Source organism: Grammomys surdaster, unplaced genomic scaffold, assembly GCF_004785775.1.
Source record: "Grammomys surdaster isolate TR1022 unplaced genomic scaffold, NIH_TR_1.0 125889, whole genome shotgun sequence".
NCBI lineage: Eukaryota > Metazoa > Chordata > Mammalia > Rodentia > Muridae > Grammomys > Grammomys surdaster.
In genome coordinates this window covers 1,837,187-1,861,291 of record NW_021620714.1, presented here as the reverse complement: position 1 = coordinate 1,861,291, position 24,105 = coordinate 1,837,187, and the positions used below count along the sequence as shown (strand labels likewise).

The following is a 24,105-nucleotide window of genomic DNA, read 5'->3' as shown; positions in this document are numbered from 1 at the left end:
AATGGGGAGCCAAACTCAAAAGCCTGGCTCAGAAAGGCTGAGAGCATCAAGTATAGCATGCTTTGGTTTAGAAACAAGGCACTGTTCCCTTTTCCTTCTGAACCCAGGAGATAGACCAGTCTGTCCGTGGAACATGCAGGAGTTCCAGGGTGACAGCTCTGAGACACTTTGAAGACCTCAGGTCTGATTGGGACACACACACACATACACACACACCACAAAAGCCTGAAAGCTAATAGAAGATTTCTCAGTGATTAGAAATGGGGACTCAAAAGGAATGTCATTCAGTGAGAGCAGTTAGTCTTGATGTTTTTCATGGCAGTTCTTCACAGTCTTCTGAGACGTGGTTTGTCTTTAGTTCTTATATAGTTGTAGGCTTGAGAAACATGACTAATATTCCAGGAGGCAGTTGGGTTGAATAATGCGTTTTGAAATCCTAAGTTGTTCTATTAATGACAGCTACTCAAAGGAGCCAAGGGTCTATAAATAATGGCAGATTAGCACCTTGAATAGACTGTCGGGAATCAAGTAGACAGCTTATTCTTATAGATCTTTGGAGATAGACTACATTGCTTATGTATTGACTTAAATGAAAAGGAAAAAGGAGTATGAGAAATTTTAGGGCAAAAATAATCATTCAGGTTTTTATACATCCCTGGTGTTTTCTTTTGCTTTGCTTTGCTTTGTTTTTTCTGTTACAGATTGAATCCAGGGCCTTCATGCATGCTGACTACATGATCTACCAATGAGCTATATACCCTGCAGCCCTTGTTTAATTTTTGATAGAGTAGAATTTCAAAAATTAATTAGTTCAGTTCATTATGCTTTTGAAGGGGCATAAGGGATTTGTTGTTTTTTCTGAATTGATCAAAATGGTTATTGCTTTCAGGGAATGAGCAGACACAAGAAGTCATTAATTACACAATTGACAACTTATCTAAATGACTTGAGATTCCAAATAGGATTCTGATGAAAGCATCTATAATACTACTTTTATTTAGCAGTAGTTTTTCTGTTGATGTGTTAAAAATTAACCCCCTAAATCATTTCTTAAAACATGTGCTTGCAATGTTGGGCTCAGGACTTGATAAGCAGCTTGGCTGGGTAGTTGTAGCTTAGTGTCCTATCATTTCAGTCAGCATCTTGGGTCCTAGACTGGGATTGAAGGGTGGCTTATAGCAAGAGGGACCTTTCTTTTAGTGCTTGACCTCTCAAGACAGGACTCATTCCTGGAATATCTGTAAGACATGATAGTCCACCTCCTCCTAGTGAGGGAGCCACAGTGGCCTCCTGTGATGTAGACTATAAAATCACATGCTGTTGTCTCTGCTTTTTTCTTTGATAAAAGCATGTTACTAAGTGAACACCACAATCAAGGGGAGAATTAAATTCTACATCTGAAGGAGAGGAGTATCAAAGACTTGGTGGGCATATTTTAATATCACTTTAGACTTGTTTTGACCTGTATTTTCCCTCCTTTTGCTGGAGCTGGGCTTGATGCATAGAGCATCCATAGTACATGACGGCTTCTGGTGGCGCTAGTGTGAGCAATAGTGTAGTTTTCCCTTTCTCTCTGTATGCCCTAAAGTCATATTTGGGCTACACTTCTCACCCTGTATAGTCTGTCTGTGTTTTATCTTGAAAGGTCTCTTAGGAATACATGATAGAAGCTAAGTGAACTGAGGACTTGCCACAGAGTCTGCTGTAATGCAGTCCGTGAGAGCTTGGAGGTGTGTGGAGGGCATGTGCTAAGTGCTGCTCTTGGACGAGTGGTCTGTGCTCAGTGCACTTAACATTCATTCACATGCTCGGGACACACACAGACATTAAACCTCTTGTAATTTTTAACTCTAGGGCTTATTTCCTTTTCTGTTACATAAGTGTAGTGCGTATGGGTAGAAGTTTTTCCTTAAAATAATCTATGCATAAGAAGGGAGCACTTCTAACACCTCCGACAGAAACGGATATTAAAGGGCAGCCGTCTTCCAGCAGCTTAGTTCTATCCCTCCGTGCCACGCTTCTGTCTTCTGGATCTTAGCCTGGCATTGAGCTGTTACAGTCAGGAAGATGTTTTTAAGTGCTACTCATGGATAACACATGTCAGGATTGTAAAAGGAAGTAGGTTTTTTAGATAGAAAATATTAGTGATGTTTTAAGGATACAAACTCTTTTCTTGGTGGTTCTGAAAATTGTTTGTCTAGGAAACAAAGTCCACCAGCTTTCTACTATGTTCTCTCCTGGTGGTGCTCTCTGTTTTGTGTGCAGAGCATAACTGAGGTACTCTTGGTGGGAAGCCACCATTGATTCTGCTATAGCTTTACCATTTGGATCCCCTCCGTTCCCTCCAGACTAGGAGCTCATTTCCCAGATGGACAAGGGCAGGGGGTTGCATCTAGCTATTGGAGACAGAATTCTGACCACTGTGGTTTGAGCCACACAGGAATTTGTTTTTCCTAGGTCAGAAGTCTGTCTGTCTGCTCTGTTATCCTCACTCTGTGGCTTCTGTCTTCGTGCTGTGATCAGTAGTTACAACAGTGGCAATTTATGTGGCATCGTATTCATGTCACAGGCACACAGTGGCTGCACAAGCAAGTTCTACACAGCCTCCGCGAGCTACAAGGTGTTCCAGGGAAGCTAGTATGCCAGCAGTGCAAACCAATGTTGTGTTGTGGTGAAGGGAGGCACAAAGGGGAAACAGTCAGAAAGTGTCTGCTGGAAAGGGCTTGGGTTATTGCTAGAGCTGTAGTTCACAGCAGTGCGGTATCCTCTTGGTAATTAATAGAATATAGTGGTGTTATAATATTCAATGTGGATGACTAATATTATTTGCTAAGCTTTAATTGAAGCAGAATCCCTGATCTGCCTGTAAGCAGCATACATGCTTATAAATCACACCCATAACCTTGTGTGCAGTCTCTTCTTCCTCCTAGTAAAGTCCTCACTAGTACAGGGACTAGTTAATGATAATACTGGGTTTACTTTAGGGTTTTTAAATTGTATGTGTTCAAGTTTTTATTTTTTGTTTAAATGATTACAAATCAGTTTGTTAACTGCTGTTTTCATGAAAATTGTACCCATGTTAATATAATGGCCATTAAGTCAAATCACAACATTCTTATAGGAATAGTCTTTATTTCCAATATAAAATTAACACATACACATTGTTTAAGGAAATAAGCTAACACCAAAAACCATGACCATAGTGAAAATCTGAAGGGTGGCCCAAGCTGGTTCAGCAGGCAATGGCCTGGAAGCCTGATGACCCAAGCTGAAACGCTGAAACTCATGTAAAGGTGGAGAGAGAGGGGGGAGGGGAGGTGACTCCACAGTCATCCTTTGCATGCTCATGTGTGCTACAGTGCCCCCCTCATGATAACTGAATCCTCCTCCACCCTGTTACTAAGAAACAAGTATCACTGTTCTCCCCGTCCTTTAAAATCAAAGGAAACATTTAAAATTATTTGTAAACATGTTCAATATGAGTAAATATATTAGCTATACTAGCTCTTGACTCAAAAAGTTAAGAAAACCTTGGCTAAATAACTCCATTTCAACTTCATTTAAAAGTAAATATAAGTTAATATTTGATTTCCATTATTCATAGCTGAGAAATGTTAAAGTGGCATTTCTGCGAAGTTTGACATTAATAAAGTCCTACTGACTTTGATTTATCTTGTAACAAAAATTATAGCTTCTGCTCAGAGTCTAGGATTTCTCATTCTTCCCTGAGGCCATTTGTTTATTCTGGAGGAGCTACAACTGAAGTACTGTCAGAAGCATGGCAGATGATTGATGGGAAGTACCTGTTCTTGCAGTGACCGTTTCAGGCTCTGTGTGGGTGGGTCTTTTGTACCTGAGCACTCATTTGCCTATCGTTTTTCAGGCTGCAGATACATTCCACCTCGCTAGTTAAAATTAGCCAAGGAATTGTTAGGTTCGAGTTATAATTGCTTTCTCTTCTCCCCACTTTACCAGCCTCTGCAATTCTTTGACAAGCTTCACTCCTCCTAGAAGCAGTGCTTTCAGTATGCGTCCGTTATGTGCTGTCGACAGGCGCTTTCCATGTTCTATTGGCCTCCTACTCAGGGAACGCCACCCCCCCCCCCATGAGTGCAGCAAGAGAAGCAGCTGCCAGAGGCATGTGAACTGTGCACACTTGCTGTGAATACCCTCGGGAGACTCTTTAATTCCTTTACCTGTGCAGTCAAGTTAACCTCAAGTCTTGTTGGTTGGTTGTGGGTTCAAGGTTCAAATAACCTGACTGCTTACCATTATGGGTAAGAGAAAGTGAAAATGCTGTTTTCTGTTGGACTGCTGTTTTAATATAATTTATTGTACAAATAGCATTGATACAGTCTAGATATGATACAGTTTAGGGGTCTTGATTGGGTTTGGTTTTTTTTCTGACAGTTAAAGAATTAAAAGACAGGAAAAAAATCTCCACAGCAGGTAGCAGCAGAGAAGTCTTAGGACCACAGGTAGAATCAGCAATTAAAGAAAGGCATTTATTGGGAATTGTGGGTGGAAGAAACACGCACACAGCAAACAGATACAAAGAACCTCTGCAGAGGTGATGGGGGGAAACACATGCACACACACATACACACACACACACACACACACTCGACCACAACACAACTCAGAAAGCTAAAAACCCAGTCTCTTCTCCAGGACTGGGAGCTTTAAAGCATTTTAAGAGTTTCCCTTCTCTAATTTAGGGTTGGTTAGTTTGAAGGAAGGATAGTTGATTGTTCCAGATCTGTTGTGTGGTTATATCCTGAGCAGGATTGAATTTGTTCAGCCAGTCCATCAGCAGGGGCCTGTTGAGAAGGCTATTTTGTTTTGTTTTGTTTTGTTTTGTTTTGTTTCAAGTTCTCATGCTTTTGTCTCAAGTCAGGAGGGGGAGAAACTGGCCATCTTGGAGTGTGGTTCACCCCCTTATTCCCTAGCTCTTCTCCCTATGTCTGTCTGCCAGGAAGTCTGTCTAACTCCTAGTCTCTTGACATGATAATACTGGAATTCATTTTGATAAAGAGAAAAAAATAACCATAAAGTCTCCAACTTTAGACAACAAATTTATTTTGGATTTTTCTTCTAGATCTGGCCATGTGCATCTCATTGTTATAACTACACTGGCTACTGAGTGAATTCCAAGATTTTGTTTTCTCACACAGCCCCATCTTTACAGTGATACTTACATGAGTTTAGTTTTTCAGAAGATAATTCATTTACATGGCACAAAATGTAAATGTTTTTAAGAGGACATGCAGGGAAGTCTCTCCCACCTCCCAGCATTCCCACTGCCGTTTATGATCTCGCAAATAGGGCAGACCAAGTCAGATTGCTCAGGGCTGTTTATATAATGATACTTATGTAGCAGTTCAACTGTCAATTTTGTTTGGCCCTGACAGTTTTACTTTAAAGAAAATAAGATGGTCTTGCTGGTGAAAATATCCCAACCATCCATCTCTCAAAGCTGTGACTAGCAGTCCGGTATAAACACCTGTGTTCTACATACAGCAAGACAATCAGATGGGAACCTGATGCTGAGATGCTGGCTTTAATAGACATTTGAGTAGAGGTTTGACTTACAACTGGTTTACTATGTGCTCCTATTATTTTTACGGCTTTACCTTTTTCAAAATGACATCCTATTATGGTATCTTCAGAAGTGTTCGGGACACATGTCCCATGTTTCAGAGTTTGTCTTTTGCTCTTATTCTGAGGTTAGACAATGATAGCAGAGACCCCAAAAGTAAATGAGTGAAAAGCTGCTGTTTAATGAAACTGTCAAAGGCTCCCTCCTTCCTTTCTGAAGATGCTGAGCCTTGTTCTGAAACCAGTTGAGGGTGTGTTACATACAAGAAGCTCCAGTAAATGGAAGTTCACTTATACTGCTAGTTCAGTATATAGGAACATGGCTCAAAGCACCAAGCCCCTGCTTCCTTGTCAGTTACAGGCTGCATTGCTTTATCTTGTTGTATTGGACAAGTGTGCCCCACTCCAAGCAAGTGTGCTAGCCTGTGTCTACATAGGTGTTGCTTTCTCTTTGATTATGTATTTTCCTTCAGCCCAGCTTTCCCTCTGTATTTTGGGCCTGTGTCCTGGTGCCTTTCTCTTCCCCCTCTCCGCCCCTTGTTTCCGTAGTAGCAGGAAGAGTCTACTTCTACTCCAAGAGGCTTGAGACAAGACAGCCTAGCAGCAGTGTGGAAAGGGTCACTTTTTGACAGCTACAGCGCTGCCACAGTACCGAGCTTGGATGTAGGCCTGGGAATTAAAGGAAGACACAGACTTGGGTCATTCGTTATGAGAGAATGCCAAAACTTTTACTGAGCAGGTTCAATATATACACCAAGCCAGAGAAGGAAAAGCACAAACTTAAGGAGAAACAGGAACTCAACTGGGGTCAATGGGATGTCAAGTATAAATTCCCTTCCTGGGGTACCGTGCCTACATCAGGATGTTTTGATCTTAGAAAAACCGCAGAATGTTACTTAGTAGACAGCAACACACGCAAAGTCTCAGCCAGGGCATGGCAGCCCTTCGGGGTCCTACAACTTTTAAAGTTCCTTTTTAATATTAGTGTGAAAACGGATCTCCCCTAAAAATCCCAGGGAAAATTAGTTCTCCAAGATGCCCGAGTATCCTGTAGCGGTGCTCCCTAAGTTAGCCTTTACAATATTTAATCTTCAACCTGACCTTGGCCTTGCTCATATGTGGCTCCTGCCACCCAACCTACCTGAGGGCTACTCTAGGCAGAAAGAGATCCAGGACTTACCACTCTGCAGGACCTAGGGGCTCAGCGAATCCTCATTTCTACAGAAATGGGCAACTGATAGCCAGGGCCCCTTTATACAACTCATTCTCTCTCTCCCTCTCTCTCTCTCTTCCTCCCTCTCTCTCTCTCTCTCTCTCACACACACACACACACACACAGAGACACACACACAGAGACACACACACACCAGCCCTAAACTCTCAAGGTCACAGGCTTCCCTCTGCCAAGCCACTCATCCTCCTTCTCACACCACTATCTTTTCTTTCTTAGCTATTACTAGCCCCACTTCCCTAGCACTGGCCACATCCAGCCTTGTTTCTCTTTCTCTCTGCTCTAGACTCTTCTAGATGCCCGTGGGTATTCTTACTCTTATTCACAATAAAAACCTTTCTTACTATTATTCACAATAAAAACCTTCCCTTAATGGAGCAGCCACTCTGACTTTTTTTTTTTTTAACTGTATACCACATACAGTTTTTATGTTAGCTTGACACAAGCTAGTGTCAGGAACCTCAATTGAGAGAGTTCCCCTACCAGATTGGCCTAAGGGAAAGCCTGAGGCATGTTCTTGATTGATATAGAAGGGCCCTGTAGTCCTGGGTGTTATAAGAAAACAGACTGAGCAAGCCAATTAGCAGCACTCCTTCATGGCCTCTGTATCAGCTCCTGCCTCCATGGCTCTTCCCCGACTTCTGGATGATGGGCTACAAGTACGATGAAATAAACCCTTTCCTCCTCAAGTTACTTTTGGTCAAGGTGTTTTATCACAGCAATAGAAACTCTAAGACCTTGTGGGCATTTCTGTTTTTTTTTTTTTTTAAGACTGTCGTAATCTATTAGCTTAGGCTGGCCTTAGACCGTCTCACAACCCTCATGCCTTAGCCTCACAGTACTGAGACTTCAGACATGTGCCACCAAGTCTTACTCCTGCTGGCATATTTTGTTAGTTGGTTTCTTGCTTTGTTGTTGTTCTGCTATGGTGGGGTTGAACAGAGGGCTGCAGGAGGATTGTCCAGTCACTGAGCCACTGAGCTCTGTCCACAGACCTCTGCTGGCCTTTCAGCTGGACTAAAGGAAGGCAATCTGAGGGTGTGCTTAGACTGAGCCTGAATAGCCTCTTTGCTTGTTTGGTGGCTTGTTGAGGTGTGGTGCAGTGGGACTGAGAGCTGGAGAACATGACAACTTGGGGGAACGGACCTGAGTAATCAGCCCCTTTGTCTCAGGAGTGCCTAAAAGGGAGGCCAGGGTTGTCTTGTTATCTGTTCCAAACTAGGGAACAAAAATTAGTTTCTGTTTGTGAATACTATTTAAATTTATTGCAAAGCATGTGTTGGATATTGGTGATTAGGAATACAAACTGATAGCAAACTGTTTGGAAGTAATTTGCCAATGTTTTAAGAGTCTTAAAACATTCATACCATTTGACGTAGTACATCTACTCTTGAGAAACTCCCCCAAGGAAAGAATCTCTGAACAAATCCATGCTCAAAAATTCTAAGTTATTTTTAATAGTATTTTATTCTTTTACTTATAGCAAGAAATTTGAGGTAATTTCATTGTCTGATACAAGGAAAATGAAAATATATTCACACAAAGAAACAGTAGCACTCAAGATATTTTGAAGGATATAAGAGAAATATATGAGGGAAAAAACAATACAGAGAACACAAGCATTGGAATAAATGTGTGCTTTTAAATATGCTTAGAGGGTTGTCAGGAGGGCTCAGATACTGGTAAAGTACGTGCTGTACAAGCCTGATGGCCTGAGTTCCATCTCCGGAACGCATATGAATGTGGAAGGACACACATCATATCATACCATACATACACACTGATAATAAATAAATTATTTAAATAAAGACAAAGGAAAAAAATAAATCCTTGTTTTTGGATTTCAAATTTTGTTTCTAAGGAAAATGTTTCTGATATTTTTATTTAGCATTTTTAAAAGGAAAGCAAATATAAATACTCTTAAGTCTTAGAAAAGGATGCTCAATGGTAAAAAGGGGGATTAAGAATCCCTTGCTGGACCAGGCATGGTAACGCATGCACACCTCTGATTTTAACAGTCAGATTGCTGTGAATTTGGCTATATAGATCCAGTCTGATCTATATAGCCAGGTCCAGGACAGCCAAGGCTACAGAGAATGACCCTGTCTTAAAAACAAGCAACAAAACAAAGAATCCTTGTTTGGAGACTGGAGAGATGGCTCAGAAGTTAAAAGCACTTGTTCTTGCAGAGGGTCCAAGTTCAGTTCCCCACACTCTCACAACCATCCATACTTCTAGTTTCAGGAACTCCACCACACTTTCTTACTGCCTCAGATGCTAGGCATACATGTGGTACACATACAGGCAAAACGTTTATACATATAAAATGTGGGGCTGCAAAGGGATGGTTTGGTCTCCCCGGTAGAGCACTGGGTCTGAGATAGCCAGAGACCCAACAGGTAGACCATTGCCTGCATCTCCTGGATTCCAAACTCCTCCCACATGTGACCTACACCTCCACTAGCCTGCATCTTGCAGACACATTTGGCTCAAAGTAGCTCCTCCCAGAGAGGTTTTGTGTCACCATCTACAGCACAGGTAGAGGGCATGACATTTACATACTAATGAAGGCCAAAGGGTGGAGCCAATTAAGCATTCTTCCCCAGACCCTTCCCCCTTTCCCCTCTCTATTTAACTCAGGTCTGCCCTGAGTTTCAGGGGGGGTTACATCCAGATCCATCTACCATCCCGCCATGAAAATAAATCTCTTAAACTCATAGACTCCACGTGTCTCTGGAGAAACGCAGAGAAGGCCTTTATTGCCTTGCCTAACTTCCCGCCTAGAGGACCTTTCCGCTTTCCAGCCATGGGGACCCACATCTTCAAGCAAGCTAGCCAGGCCGCCAAGTCTGCTAAGCGAGTATAGTAACCGAGTCTCTCCCACGGGCGCTGCTGGGGCCTCTTTCTTCTCTCCTGGCCTCGTTTCTCTTAGCTGTGGGCCGGCCAGTCGCGCCTGCTCCCACACGCCCCCACTCTCGGTCCTTCCGTGGCCTCTCAGTGGTGTCTGAGAGAAGGGCTTGAGACCAGTCGGTCTCCGGTCACCTCCTGGCCCGGGGATCCCAATCCAAGAGCTCTGCGCCCCCAAGGAACTTCAGGCTGAGTGAGAACTCCCCCACCAGGCAGGGCCCCTTAGAGCATTCCCTGCAATAAAATATATGAATCTTAAAAAATAAAGTAGAAGAGTCCCTTGTGGATGTGCCATGTACCTCCATGTGCCTGCCTGGCCTGCACAAGGCCCCAATTCCATCATCAGCATGGAGTGGGGAAAGGGAGGCCAATGCTCAGACAGTTCCAGTTTTCTTCTAGACCCTTTATTTAAAGTCACACTTCTAAGCATTCTGAAATTAGAAAGCATTAGAAAGCTGTGCCACTGTTACAAATGAATAAATGGATACTTGGATTATTACGGCATCTTGGAAGGTTTGATTAATATACGTTAATTTCCTAAGGCTCAATTCTTGCTGGTGAGTGAGATGAAATCAGTTTTGAGCTTATAACTTATAGCAGCATCCTGGAGTGTTGCTAGAAACACCAGCAGCTCGGTAGCAAAACACATTGGCTAGTGACCAAACAAGAAGGCCAAAAACAAAAGGGGCAAAGCCATAGTTTTATGTAATGAGATGGTCTTTGAATAAGAGCAGGAGGAAGAAGAGCTGGAGGAAGCAGCAACAGCTAGAAACACTCATCTTTCCTTAAGCAACAAATGCCTGCTGCTTAAAAATGTTAATTCTCCAGCTCTTTTGTAAAACATGCTCGAGGTTTTATCTGGCTAATATGTTCACTAAATATTTGGTTCACTGGTCAGCTTCTTTAGCTGTGTTGCATAATTATATAACCAGTCTTTGCACTTCACTCATATTTATTTTTAATAACATCTCTTTATTCAGATATAACCCACCTATTAGAGTGTATAATGAGTTGTGCAACCATTACCACAGTCAATGTTAGAAACATTTTCATTACCCAAAAAGGAAATCTATTAGCAGCCACTTCCTGTTTCCCCCAGACTCCAGCCCCGGGTAACCACAGATCTCCTCTCTGTCGTCCAAACTGCAGTCTTTGCCGTTGACTTCCTGTAGCTCAGCATAGGCATCTTGAAAGGCCGTCGGTACTCGGTACTGTGTCATACATCATTACTTCATTTCTTTTTGCCTTTTGTTTTACTCTTAATCTGTTCTTTGAGAATTTCAATCAAATGTATCTCTAGTTTTTATTTTTACTTATGTGTATGGATATCTTGTTTTCCTGTATGTTTGTGTGTCACTTGCATGCCTGGTGCTCTCAGAAACCAGCAGAGGGCATCCTATCCCCTAGAGCTGGAGTTACAGGCAGCTGTGAGCAGCTTTGTGGGTTCTAGGAATGGAACATGGGTCCTCTGGAGGAACAGCCAGTGCTTTTAACTCATGAGCCTCCTATCTAGCCCTTTATTTTTTATTTATTTATTTATTTATTTATTTATTTATTTATTTATTTTTACTAATTTTTGTTTTTAAGAGCATACCACATTTTGTTTACCTACTCATCTGTTGACACTTAGACACCTATTGTTCCCACATAAACAAGTTTTTGTGGGAACATAAGTTTGTTTGTGTGTGTGTGTGTGTACATCTCAGCCTTGAATTAATTTTTTTCTTAGTTTTTTTTTTTAATCTATATTATGTCAGTATGCTTATGCTACATGTGTGAAGGTGACCAAGGAGGCCAGAAGAGGGTCTCAGGTTCTCTACAGCAAAACTTCCTGGGCAATTCACCTAACATGGGGGCTGAGAATCAAACTGGCAAAGCAGGGAACGCTCTTAACAATTGTGCCATCTCCTCAGCTCCTGAGTCAGGTTTTATGTATAAGTCCTTTGTTCACCTGTGAGTACCCATTGTCCCGGTTTGTTGAAAATACACTCATTTTTCTATTGAACTGTCTGACACTCTTAATGAAAAACAAATGACTGTAAAGATGAAGGTTCTTGTCCAGACTATTCCATTTACCTGTCTGTCTCTGGATCTGTGTTTTCTTCCATTCGTTCTACAAAGATTTGCTGGGCATGTCTACATGCCAAACATTGTGTCTGACACTCCCGTGCTACTTGCTTTGGGGAACCAAACTAGCCTTCAAAGCTCAGTTTTCAAAGTTGCTTTCTTAAAATCCATTGTTAACATGATAATAGCATCTCTTAAAGAGTTGTAAAGTGGTTTCCTGTTGCCCTAAGCCTGTGACAGTTTGAGCTGTGACAGTTTGGGCTCCATGGGACTCTGGCCTGGTCTTTGGCAAGTTGTAACTTGACCTGCTGTACGAAAGATTGTATTTTATTATTTTAGGGAGCCTGAAGAATAGAGATGATGATGCAGGATAGTGACTGTGCTAATGATGAGGTTGGTTTTAAAGCAGACACACTGACTGGGATGAAGGCTCTTGGCAGGTATAGAATTTCTCATATTCAATCTCAGGTATCTAGCAAGTCAGAATAGGCATTGGCAGTCATGAGGTCAGAGGATATCAGAAGGACTGCTGGCTTCCAAACCTTACTTTTAGAAGCAGTTCTATGGTGGTTTAAAGTCACAAAGAGAAGAGTTTTTCCAGATCATGGTTTATTTGGACTTTTAAGGAGGCAATCGTGCTACATGACAGTGGTTATTGTGTCTGGGTAAGGGTCATGGTGTAGCATTTGAAGCCAAAGAAGTACAAGGTTAGTAGAATTTGATTATTTAAAATAAAGATGTTCTGGTGTTACAGACTTAGTGCATTAGAAGAATAAGTTGAGAAAATCTGTTTTAAAGATATAAACTTTGATTTTGCTAGGCTTGTTGACAAAATACTCAAGGTTGATATCCGGGAACTTTCAGCATTTGTTAAACACTAGTAGGACTGATTTCCTGCTCATAGTTGCTTAGGGATCATGACAGCCATATTGGAAAGTGAACCATCCGTATCTCCCAGGTTAGTGGCTTGGCTTTGTTTGTAAGTATTAAAAACCACTGTAGGCTTAAGAAAGGTCATTGTCATTGAGGAATGTCACTGTTTGCTTTGTGCCAGGAAAAAAGGTTTTAGTGGTAAATATATTGCTAGCCTTAATCTCTAGCCGCATAGGTAAGTTTCAGTTGCTAGAGATGGTGTTGACTGTAGACATTTAAATTTGAAAGTTTTGGAAAGCATATTATGTGATAAAACTTAGTCTGGTACCTCTATTTACACATCCTAAATTTCTTTCAGGGATTGTGCCATCTTCTGTTGTCCTGACTTCTTTCCAGGTGATGTCAAGAGTTTTCCTAATATGGGCAGTGACACATAGTGTCAAAGAGGTGAGTAAAATTAACATGAGCCAGACATTCGCCAGGGAGCTTTCTCCTACCTGTTTGCTATGGCTGAATTCAGACGTTCAGATCATTTCAAAGTACCAAGTTAAAGCTGATGTTAACGTAGGCACTGTTGCAATTGGGTCAGAAGTGGAAAACATAACCTGTCCTACATTGTTACTCAATAGAGAGCTAGATCAGTTGAAGACCTGTAGTCTCAGTTCCCATGGAGCCAGGGTGTGCGAATCATCACAACTCAGTTGTATACTTGGTGACTATCTTGTAGCCAGGATGTTGGCTTCTGAATTGGGAGAGAATGAGGAGCACTGGCTTACTCTCGGAGCACTTCTGTTTTCATGGGACCAGGAAAAGCAAGCTTGTTTCCAACCCACAAGTCAGGGCTAATGGCATTGCCATATGTGTTAGGTATGGATGACTTGTACAGGGCCTGAGGTCCCAGAACACCCAGTGTCAGACAGAACCCAGAGGAGAAAGCCATCATCCCCTCAGGTGTGAATCCATAACCAGCCTCTGGTTTGGATTCCCATTGTTCTGAGGAGGACTGTGCTGTCCCCAGTGTTAGTTCTATCCCATGTTACCTGGAGGAGAGTTTTGGCAGATACAAGATTCATCTCTAACTTATCGTCTCTACACCTGTCAAAGTCAGCATGGGATCCCTTGGGGCTCTAGAGACCACTTACCTATTAATATTAATTTGTGTTTCTTTGTCCTTTATTCTGAAATTCCTGTTAAAACTTGGTGTTTGTCAGGATTTATTTTGACAGTTTCATTTATAATCCAATTAATGAGGCTTTTTTCAAGCTTTTTTAAAAAAATTGGCCCATGATATACATGTAAAAATGCACATAGCTAATGAGTTCTTACGCAAGATTTAAACAACTTGGATTAATAAGCTGTCATGTTATTATAGTCACATAGCATTAACAGATCCATGGACCTTACTTTTTAGTCAATCTCTTGTTCCTTGAAGATGTCTGATCTTACTATTCGGGAAGAATGCAAAATAATTATGTACTTACTTTTAATAACCACATTTTAAAAAATAAAACAAGAAAATAAATTCTAGTATTACATATAGCCTTTGTACTCATTCTTAGCTTTTACAGAGTTAGAAAAGTTGTGTTACTTATAATACCACAGAGTCCTTTTACACATATTTCTATGTGTATTTCTTCCTCCTACACTTTTTTGTTTATACTATAATTTTTTTATTGTAACCAGTAACTCCTAATTTTATTTGCCAGTATTTTCAGTAACCTAAAGTCTCTCCTTGTTGTCGCTCAGTTGTATTCTTTAGTCTCCAGTGCTAGGGGTTGAACACAGAGGCTTGCACATGATAGACAAGCATTCTACCACTCAGCTACCTCACCAGCCTCATGTCACCCTTGCATTCATTCATCCAACATGCTCCTTGAACTTAACTATAGTCTTTGCCCAAGCCTCTTGAGTGGTTAGAAGTACAGGCCTGTACCACCAGGCCTAGCTCCTTCCTTACATCTTTAAGTGGGTAATTATGTGGATTCGGTGAGATGCAGCTGTTGAGTCACTTTGCCGATACAGGTGGATATTGATTATTTCAGCATTGATACCTCACCTGCTTCAGTGACCACTCTTCTGCTTATTACGATGGCTGCCAAAGCAGGTAGGCAAGCACCCAGAAACATTTGCAGTTCAAAACGAAGCAATTCTGTAAGATTCCCAGATTGCCTGGACAGACAATTGAAGCAGATTGTCTAAAAAGCTATTAAATGTCTCTGTAGATTACAGGTGCTAGACTTGGCCATCATCTCCAGTAACCACACTGCCTGCCAGATGTGGAGACTTGACATTTAGCAAGTGTTTCCAATATAATATCACACTTGAGTGTTATTGTATGTACTCATTATAGATGCATATTCACAATGGTTTCTCTGCAGTCAAAGTAATCCAGTTTCTGCTAACATTAACATGCCATTTTCGGAAGAACCTAGTGTAGTAAATGTCACCATCTTTTTGTCACCTCTTGGGGTTTTGTGTTTCAGTGTCCTTTCTTTCATTGCTGCACCCAGTTGATCAGCTAACTTACAAGTTTCTTGAGTAAATAGAGTTGATATTTTTGCTGACCCAGGATTTCATTTCATTTTTATGGACAGAACTGTTCATTTGTCATTTTGTTGATTCCAGTACATTTCCTACCCTGCCCCCACTTCACCCCTAGTTTGCCTGACAGCTAAGTTGAAAAGCCTTTGTATTTTCCAGGCCAGGCTACTTGCTATCTGTCACCTGTTCCTAAGCCCTGTCTTAGCCAAATGCTATGTTTCTGTCTTAAAGTTTCTTAGAAACTGTAATTCTATTTGCTGTGTCCAACATTGCCTATGACTTCTGAAAGGTCTTCACGTGCAGCTTGTAACAGATCACAGCAGACTAGATGGTTCCACGAGGGGGAGTTTAAGCGGGAGGAGAGAGAGAAGAGTAGAGAGGGTAGAGGCCAGCCATGACCACGTGGAGAGAGGGGGAAGGGAAGGGGAGAGGGGAGAGGGCAACCTGCAGGTGCGGGGTCAAGGGACCAAGAGAGCAAGGAGGGGGCAGGCAGCCCCTTTTATAGTGGGCAGGGCTACCTGCCTGTTGCCAGGTAACTCTGGGGAGGAGCATACCTGGCTGTTGCCAGGTGACTGTGGAGGTGGAGTTTAACAGATTACTAACAACTTCCCTTCCATCTCCTGAAGTATCTGAAAAATAACTATTGGTCTTCTCAGCTCTGTGTGCTGTCACTGTGGCAACCTTATAACTATTGTATCCACTTTTGTATCTCTCAGTTTCCTTGTCACCTTCTTCCCCCAAAGAGGACAGCAAGTATTCTCTGTGGGTTTGATTCCTTTTTTGCCTTCTGTGCTCATTCCTCTTGGTATTTTGTTGTGTTTGTTGTTGTTTGTTTGTTGCTTTGTTTTGTTTTTCAAGACAGGGTTTGCCCAGGCTGTCCTGAACCATGCTGGCCTCAAACTCAGAGGTTCGCCTCTCTCTGCCTCCCCAATGCCGGGATTAAAGGTGTGTGCCATGCTGTCCAGCTCCTTTTGATTTATTGTTTTGTTTTTGGTTGTTATTTTTTAATTGTTTGTTTGTTTGTTTGTTTCCTGTAAATTTTTGTGATGTGCTAAGATAGAACTCATAAACCTTTCAAGGTCTAACTTTCATACTGAAGTATGTCCCTCCCCCCATGCACCTCTCCTTCCTTAAAAAAACAAACAAACAAAAAAAACAAAACAAAAAAAAAAAAAACCAGGCTCTGATGCAACCCAGATCTTTGACCCTCCTGCTTCCACCTTTCAAGGTGCTACCACATCCAGCTTGAGGGTTTTTTCTTTTAAGAGAAGAGACTTTGTAAGACACACATCCTCTTTTGTCATTTTAATTCTTTACCAGGGATACCAACCACTTCGGTGCGTAATGTATATTGTGGAGCTAAAGGTAATCAGAGAGTTTTCTCTTAAAAACAAGGACCCACTCTTCCACTTGATACCACAGTAACAAGGATGTTGACATAAGTATCTTAGGTAGACCTGGTAGAGCACCCCAGTGATTAGGAGGCAAAGGCAGGCTGATTTCTTTGAGTTTTAAGCCAGCCAGGGATACTTAGAAAGGCCCTATCTCAAGAAAAAAAAAAAAAAAAGTCTGATACTGGAGCTTTTCCTTTACCTAATGTAGCAAATATTCTTCCTGCATTTCCTTTTAAAGAGATTGTACATTTGAAGAAAGAAAAGCTGTAGCTCAACAACCAGCTTGGAGGTGAGGTGAGAGGGAAGTTAAAGAAGGCAATCCACAACTCTAGCTGACCGATTTCCTTTCCAAAGTTTTTCCCTGTCCCAGATCTGAACTGGCTGGTTCAACATCTGGCCTCTGCTGGTACTTGATCCCTCACTCTCTGTCTTGGTCAGAGTGTGAGTCTTCTCATTGAACTGAGCCAGAACCAGCATCCTTCAAGTGAATTGCAGTGGGCATGAATTCTTTTTCTGTTTCTCATTATGACTCCCCTTCAGAAACAAAACCCCATATATCCTTGCTTTCTGAAACAGCTAAGCTTGGCCCCAGACTCCTAGAAACACAGTTAGACCACTATTAGGTTCTGTCCTTGACTCAGCTCTCTGCAAAAGCCACCTCAAATCTTCCTGAATCTTTAGAGTAAGAGTGCCATGATGGTTTTCGAATAGAAGCCCTAGGTCTTCTGTGAGAAACAGTTGGGGAAGTTCAAGGCTGTTATTTTGGCTTCGGCCAAGGATACTTTACTGGGGGTGATCTTTGTAAAATAAAACCAAACCTCAAAGAGCCTCGACTCCTGTTCTTACTGTTTGCCACAACTGGAGCAAGGGCTGTTACCAACACTCTTTGGCACCTCTTTGTGGCACACTGCTGGCCTCCCTGACATTTACTCTACTGTTCTTGCCGTTCATCAAGGGGCTTACAAATACACTGAAGTCAGTATTAAGAAATTAGTGCCTAATACCTATTATCGTACTAATTATTTTTTGAGACATTATAATTTACAGAAGCTTTATCATTTGTTCTTAGCTACTGTCTCTGGAGGTAGATTGGACTCCCCATTAGAGTTTGGAAGCTAGAGGCAAAGTTGGACTTTTAAGTCCTGGGTCATCACATCACAGTTAGCTTCCTACCATGGTTTGAAAACACTGCATATGTTGTCCTCATTGTCCTTATGCTGACTTACCATTGCCTGGTGGAGTAGAGAGCCCCTGCCTAGGATCCAGGGCTATGTGCGTATTGAGGTGGGAATGTTCTATTACGTCATTTGCACACCCTGTGCACACCCTGTGCAGATCAGTAGTGAGCCTCCTCTCAGGCCTTATCTGCAGCACTTTGCTTTTGGGTTTTTGTTTTGTTGTGTATTTTGTTTCCATTTTTGTTACAGGGCGTTTAATTAGTTTCCTTTCTGTTGCTGTGACAAAAACATCTTGATGAAAGCAGCTTTAAGGGAGAAAGCTTTTTTCCACCTACAGTTCCAGACAACATGCTGACATTGCGGCTAAGTTAAATAGGAACATGGAGGAGCTTGTCACAGCCAGTCAGTAGCAGAAAGAATAGATGAATACATTCTTCTTGTACCCAGCCATCTGGTGCAACTCGCAGTAGGCTTCATCTTCCCATATCAGTAACAATCAAGGCAGTCCTCCATAGGCGTTCCCACAGGCCAGCTTCATCTAGACCTTACTCATGCTGGAACCCTTTAATACAGTTTCTCCTGTTTTGGTGACCTCAAACATTAAATTACTTTTGTTGCTACTTCATAACTGTAATTTTGCTACTACTGTGAATCATAAAATATTTTTGGAGATAGAGGTTTGCCTAAAGGGTCATGATCCACAGGTTGAAAACCACTGATCTAGACAGTCCCTCACAGAGACTCTTCTCGGGAGTTTCTAGGTTGTGTAAAGTTAATTAACTATTATACAAGATCTTCTGTCTCCCACGCTGGCCTTAAACTCCTACGTAACTAAGGGCATCCTTAAACTCTTCTCCTTCCGTCTCTACCTTGAGAGTCGTGATCCATGCCTGGTGTTCTACAGTGCCGGCAATTGAGCCCACGCTTTCGACATAGTAGGCAGACACTCTCCTAACTGAGATTTAGCCCCAGTCCTGCTTCTCAAGTTTTGTTGCTGCTTTCATGGCTCAAGGATGAATTGCTGATTCATTGGCCTATCTGCTTTAAAGTACTAAGACTTTTTACAGTTAGGATTCATGAACCATTTGGACCAGAATTACCAAGATTATTTTTTTAAAATGCAAAATTCAGGTCCCACTACACATCTAACAGAGAATATCTGAAACCAGGGCCAAGGAATGAACTTTTTTTTTTTTTCAGATAATCTCCTAAATTCTAAGATTTGAGAAATGCCCTAAAAATACCTGATTTCACCTCCCATCTCAGTTCTCATTCCCAAAGCTGAGAGAGACAGAGACAGAGAGAGAGAGAGAGAAGGACAGAGACAGAGAGAGAGACAGAGAGAGAGAGAGAGAGAGAGAGAGAGAGAGAGAGAGAGAGAGAGAGAGGAACAGAGAGAGATATTAATGAAATGAAGTACACTGCAAAGGGGCAGCAGGCTGGTCAGTGACTGGAGTACCACTAGGCATCTCCTTTTTTAAAGCTTGTCTACGTAGGATATTTTTATCGAGTATCAGAAGATAGATATTTTTAAATGCTATATTTGAATCATACTAGAAAAACTATTTTTTAGATCAAAACATTCTAGTAAGTTTTTCTCAAATTCTAATATGTGTAAAACTAGACTAGAAATTTTGTTAGAATTTATATTTTTATTTATAGAGATACAGGATTTTTTTTCTGGGTATGTATCTAACCTGCTGTCATGTGCACAGCTGTACTCTGCCCCCTACACACACACAGATATTTTTTACATTTTTAAAAGATTCATTTAGTTATTTTATGCGTGTGGAGTATTTTTTCTGCATATGTATGCACCACATGTGTACCTAACGCCTTACGAAGGTCAGAAAGGGGGTTGGATCCCCTGGAACTAGGATTGTGGATGTTTGGGAGCCGCCATGTCCTGGAAACTGAACCTGGGTTTTCTGCCACAGCAGCAAGTATTCTTAACCACAGAGCCACCTCTCTAGTCCCACATACACATCTTTTTAAAACATAAAATAAGAGTGTTCAAAGCTTTCATTCTTTCCAAAGCTTTCAAAGAGAAAGCTACATACTTGTAATATGTGGTGGCACAAAAGGAGGAATTGGGGCATACAGAGGAGATCTGGGATCAGAATGTACTGAAACTTTGCAAGGCAAACATCTGGCGTATGTGAGAGTTCCTTTGAGCATCCTGCTTTTTGGGGAGGTGTCTTCCCATTTGTAGCTCATGTGTTTTATCTCTTGGGCTGGCTCCACTGGACTTCTGTACCTTTTCTGAGCAGATATCCTACATTCCTGGTATGTCAGTTAATTTCTGTAACACTGACAGAAATACTTGGAAGTTGGTTCTGTAATTCTCCAGGATCACATCCCTATACAAATTTCAGGCATTCTGACTCCTTAGGAGAGAAGTCAGTGGCTGGGGCTAGGAATGTAGCTAGAGTACTTATCTAGCATGGAATGAGCCCAGGTCATGAACTGGGTATAGCACTTTATGCATGCAGAAGGATCAGAAGTTCAAAATAGTCATCAGATATATATGGATTTGGAAGCTAACCTGGGATACTTAAGATCCTGTCTCAACAACAATAAAAGGTCAGTGGTATGCTGGAGCGACAGCTCAGCAGTTAACAGTACTGGCTATGGGCCGGAGAGATGGCTCAGAAGTTAAGAGCACTAGCTGCTCTTCCAGAGGACCTGAGTTTAATTCCCAACACCCACATGGCAGCTTACAACTATCTGTAACTCTTATTCCAGGGATCCAATACCCTCAAATAGACATAAATGCAACACCAATGTACATAAAATAAATTTTTTAAATTATATATTTACAATTATATACTTATAATTATATACATATATAAAGAGTACTTAATATCCTAGAGGACCTGAGTTCAATTCCCAGTATCCAGATGATGGTGATGCTCACAGCCAGTCCCAGAGCCTTCTGGTTTCCATAGGCACCACATTCACATGATTCACTCACATCCAGGTGAGCTATAAAGTAAACATAAAACAGCTAAGTGGTTAAGAGCACTGGCTGCTTTTCCAGAGGTCCTGAGTTCAATTCCCAGAAACCACATGGTGGCTCACCATCTATAATGTGATCTGATGTCCTCTTCTGGCCTGGAGGTATACATGCAGATAGAGCACTCATACATAAAATAAATAAGTAAATTTAAAAATAAAAAAGTGGTCAGTAGCCACATCTTTGAATGGCAGAAGTGTTATTCCCTACTTCCAGGGTGTTGTGATGGCCTCCCTAGGGATTTCCTCCCACCCCCAATACTGATAGGTTACAGGACGGCAGAGGCTACAACAGAGCCGTCTGAGATTCCTAGTTGAGGGACATTATGTAGACACAATCCTAAGTTGGTGGGCTCCAGAGATCCCTATTTCATAAAGAATTATGTAAAGATTACAAAAATCCTTAGAATTCCTTTAAACCACTAAGTGTAATTCCTGGGTAGGTTCTGGCATTTTCTCCCTCTAGTGTCTTTTGCTGCTGAACAGTTTAAAGGAAGCTGAAGGAGAAAGCTGGGGTATCCAGAGGAGAAAGCACCCTCTCATCTGTGTGGTGGTGAAGTGTGGGAGATAGAGCTGCTTCACACTGAGTTCTAGTGTTGTAGAACACGGAGGCTCCACACATGTCGTGTACATGAGGAGGTTTTGGTTTGTCCTCCCTGCCTCTGCCTCACAGTTGTGAAGTAAGAGTGTGTGAGAGCATGGTGGAGCTAGTGAGGAGTCTGTCAGCGCTGTGGGAGTGGGGCTCATCCTAGAGGCAGTTTTCTCTGTCTTCCTCCCTAGCCCCCTTCTTTTCTATTCTTCTTTGCTGGCCCTCCAGCTAGGTTCACAGAGTGCCCATGCTGCCCAGCTTGTTGCTTCTTTCCTGTGGCTACACATGGGCCTTGGCCATGTTATGGCCTTCCCAGCAGATCCCACCCACAAGCTCAGTGAAGTAGGCAGACAGCAGCTCTGTATTCTTACAGTTCAAGTAGATGAGATGCCTTGTCTAGAGTGTGTCACTATCTTCCTGAATGCTGTGCCTGGACTATGCCAGTCTCTCTTGTGCCCTTCGCACAGTGATAGTCCATGCGTCTCATTCTGCTGAGGTACACTTCAGCTAGGCATCCAGTGTATCCCCATTCCATCTATTTCTTTACTTTCTATTTTAGACACTCCTGTAGGTGGGTGCACATCACCTTCACTTTTAAAATTAGCAAAAACCTTCATTATTTGATTGTTAATCAGGCCCTGTCAAGCTTTAGACGGCTCTTAGGTCAAGACAGCACACTAGAATATCATTTCCACATCTGGTAATTGTGGCCACTTAGTGTTTATGCTTCTTATCTGCTTGCTAAATTGTTCTTTTGCCATTGCTTATCTTGGGTGATTGTGACAAAGTCAGAATGTCTTATTTTTCTCTCAGTTTTCTGCTCACCAATTACCAATATTGTAGTTCAGAACATGGAAGATACTTAGATCCATTATGCTTGGCCTAGGTTCACTTCTGCCATTTCATGCTCTCTCTTTCTCCCATGGTCTTAATCCCCCTCAACTCCTGTCAGACTCCATTAGAGCACTTGTCATTTAAAATAGGATGTCCTCTGATGATAGTTGAGTCAGTTGTTGTTTAAAACCTCCATCCATCTTTGTAAACTGTTGAAAGTTAGCCTCGCTCCATGCAGAGGACAGCTCTCCTCATCAGCTCCCTACCGGAATAAGTTCAAGCTCACCAAGGCAGGAGAATGACTACGTCTCTGTAACATTAGTCTGTTTCTGTTCTGGAGTCCATGCTGCACCCCACATTGTCCTCATCCCCGTGAGTCCCACATCAGCACATGAAGCTCCTCACGCCAGACTAAAATCTGACACACAGCATCCCTAGGGGTCAGGTTCAGCATGAGACGAGACAGCTACACTGGTCATTTCTCTGGAAGCCTATACAGTTGTTTTCATACTGAGAAATGTCATTCAGAAGAGGAAGGTCTGGGGCTGGCAGGGAGTATCCTGCCTACTTTGCTGAGGTCTCTGAGAAGTGGCCTACTCTGGCCTGCCTTGGCAGTTCAGTCTCTTCAGGCTGAAGAGCAACTTCCTTTCTCATTGCTTCTGGTCCCAGATTTTTGGGTATTTTGTGCATTTTGCATCTTAGTCTCTTAAAATACTAATGGTTCTTCCATATAATGAATATTATGAATGCATCTGTGCAACACCCTGATTTTTTCCTGGTTTTGATGGTTATGGCAAAGTACCTTATTGTTGGAACATGTTTTCTTCAAGGGTATGCACTATTGGGTAGTGTCAACATATGCAGTGTAGTTATCTGTCAGTAGCAGGCAGCATTCAGGACAAATCTGGTCCCTTGCAGTCCTTAGACTACCAAAGATGTTTGCTTTTGACATCAAGGACACAAGAGTAAAAAAAGAAGTGTTACTTGGACTTAGTCTCCCAAATAAACAAATGAAACTTACTGGTTGGGGGCAACCTGAGCAATAGCCTGAGAGACAAAGCATGTGTCACAGAACTGTGCCTACAGTTGTGATGTCAGTGAGAGTTGTTAGTCATGAACTCAGCACTTGTGTTCTCATGGGAAGTAGCTTAAGATGCTGCCTTAGACACATATGCATGTAGCAGTATGCTCCATTCTCTTTTATTTCATCCAGCTAGACTTTCATGTGCAGTTTTCTCTTGCTTTGTAAATGACTATGGTACATTTTTAAAAAGAGCAGTCAGAAAACACAGGAGTGCTCAGTATGTTATTCTTCGACTAAAGGACTGCTAATTTTAAACAAATCCCCAATAGTGGATTTTTTTTTTCTTTCATGGACCTCTTCCTATCTGATGCAGTTAGATCTGATGGCCAGGCACAAGACCACAAGGGCCTCATCCTTCAGAGAGGTTGTTCACTCTGACAGCATATCCCAGGTTCACCCTTGTTGAGAAGCATGTCACATGCCTTTTCTCTCTGAGTGAAATGATGCCAGTGGAGTACAGTCAGCATTGTCATTATCTGCCTGAGTTTAGAAAGCCTTGTTTCCTACTGTAAAAGTTAGGTGATTGGCATGCATCGTGAGCATTGCTAAAACATGTCAGCAAAGCCAAGAGAAGTTAAAAGGTTTGACCTATAAAGTGCTTTTAAACAGGAGTGCGCTACAGTACATTGAATAGCATTCTTAAAGCATTGATTAATATTCATTTGGAAACTTTTTATATGTGGGAAGACTCTCTTCTCTGGCAGAGCAGTCCCTTATATACTGTAGCTTTTTTCAAAATGCATTTATTTTTGAACCATGAAGGAAAACATTATAAGAGTCCTGGTGCTTTCTAC

At 41.8% G+C, this 24,105-nt stretch overlaps 1 protein-coding gene across 1 annotated transcript in view; it reads left to right on the top strand.

Annotated features, from left to right (window-relative positions):
* Positions 1–24,105, top strand: part of Hacd2 (3-hydroxyacyl-CoA dehydratase 2) — a 93,944-nt gene that overhangs the window by 45,717 nt on the left and 24,122 nt on the right. The window contains exon 4 of the mRNA XM_028752281.1: positions 13,035–13,123. Within this exon, the coding sequence (XP_028608114.1) occupies positions 13,035–13,123 (89 nt within the window). The remainder of the gene's footprint in view (positions 1–13,034; positions 13,124–24,105) is intronic.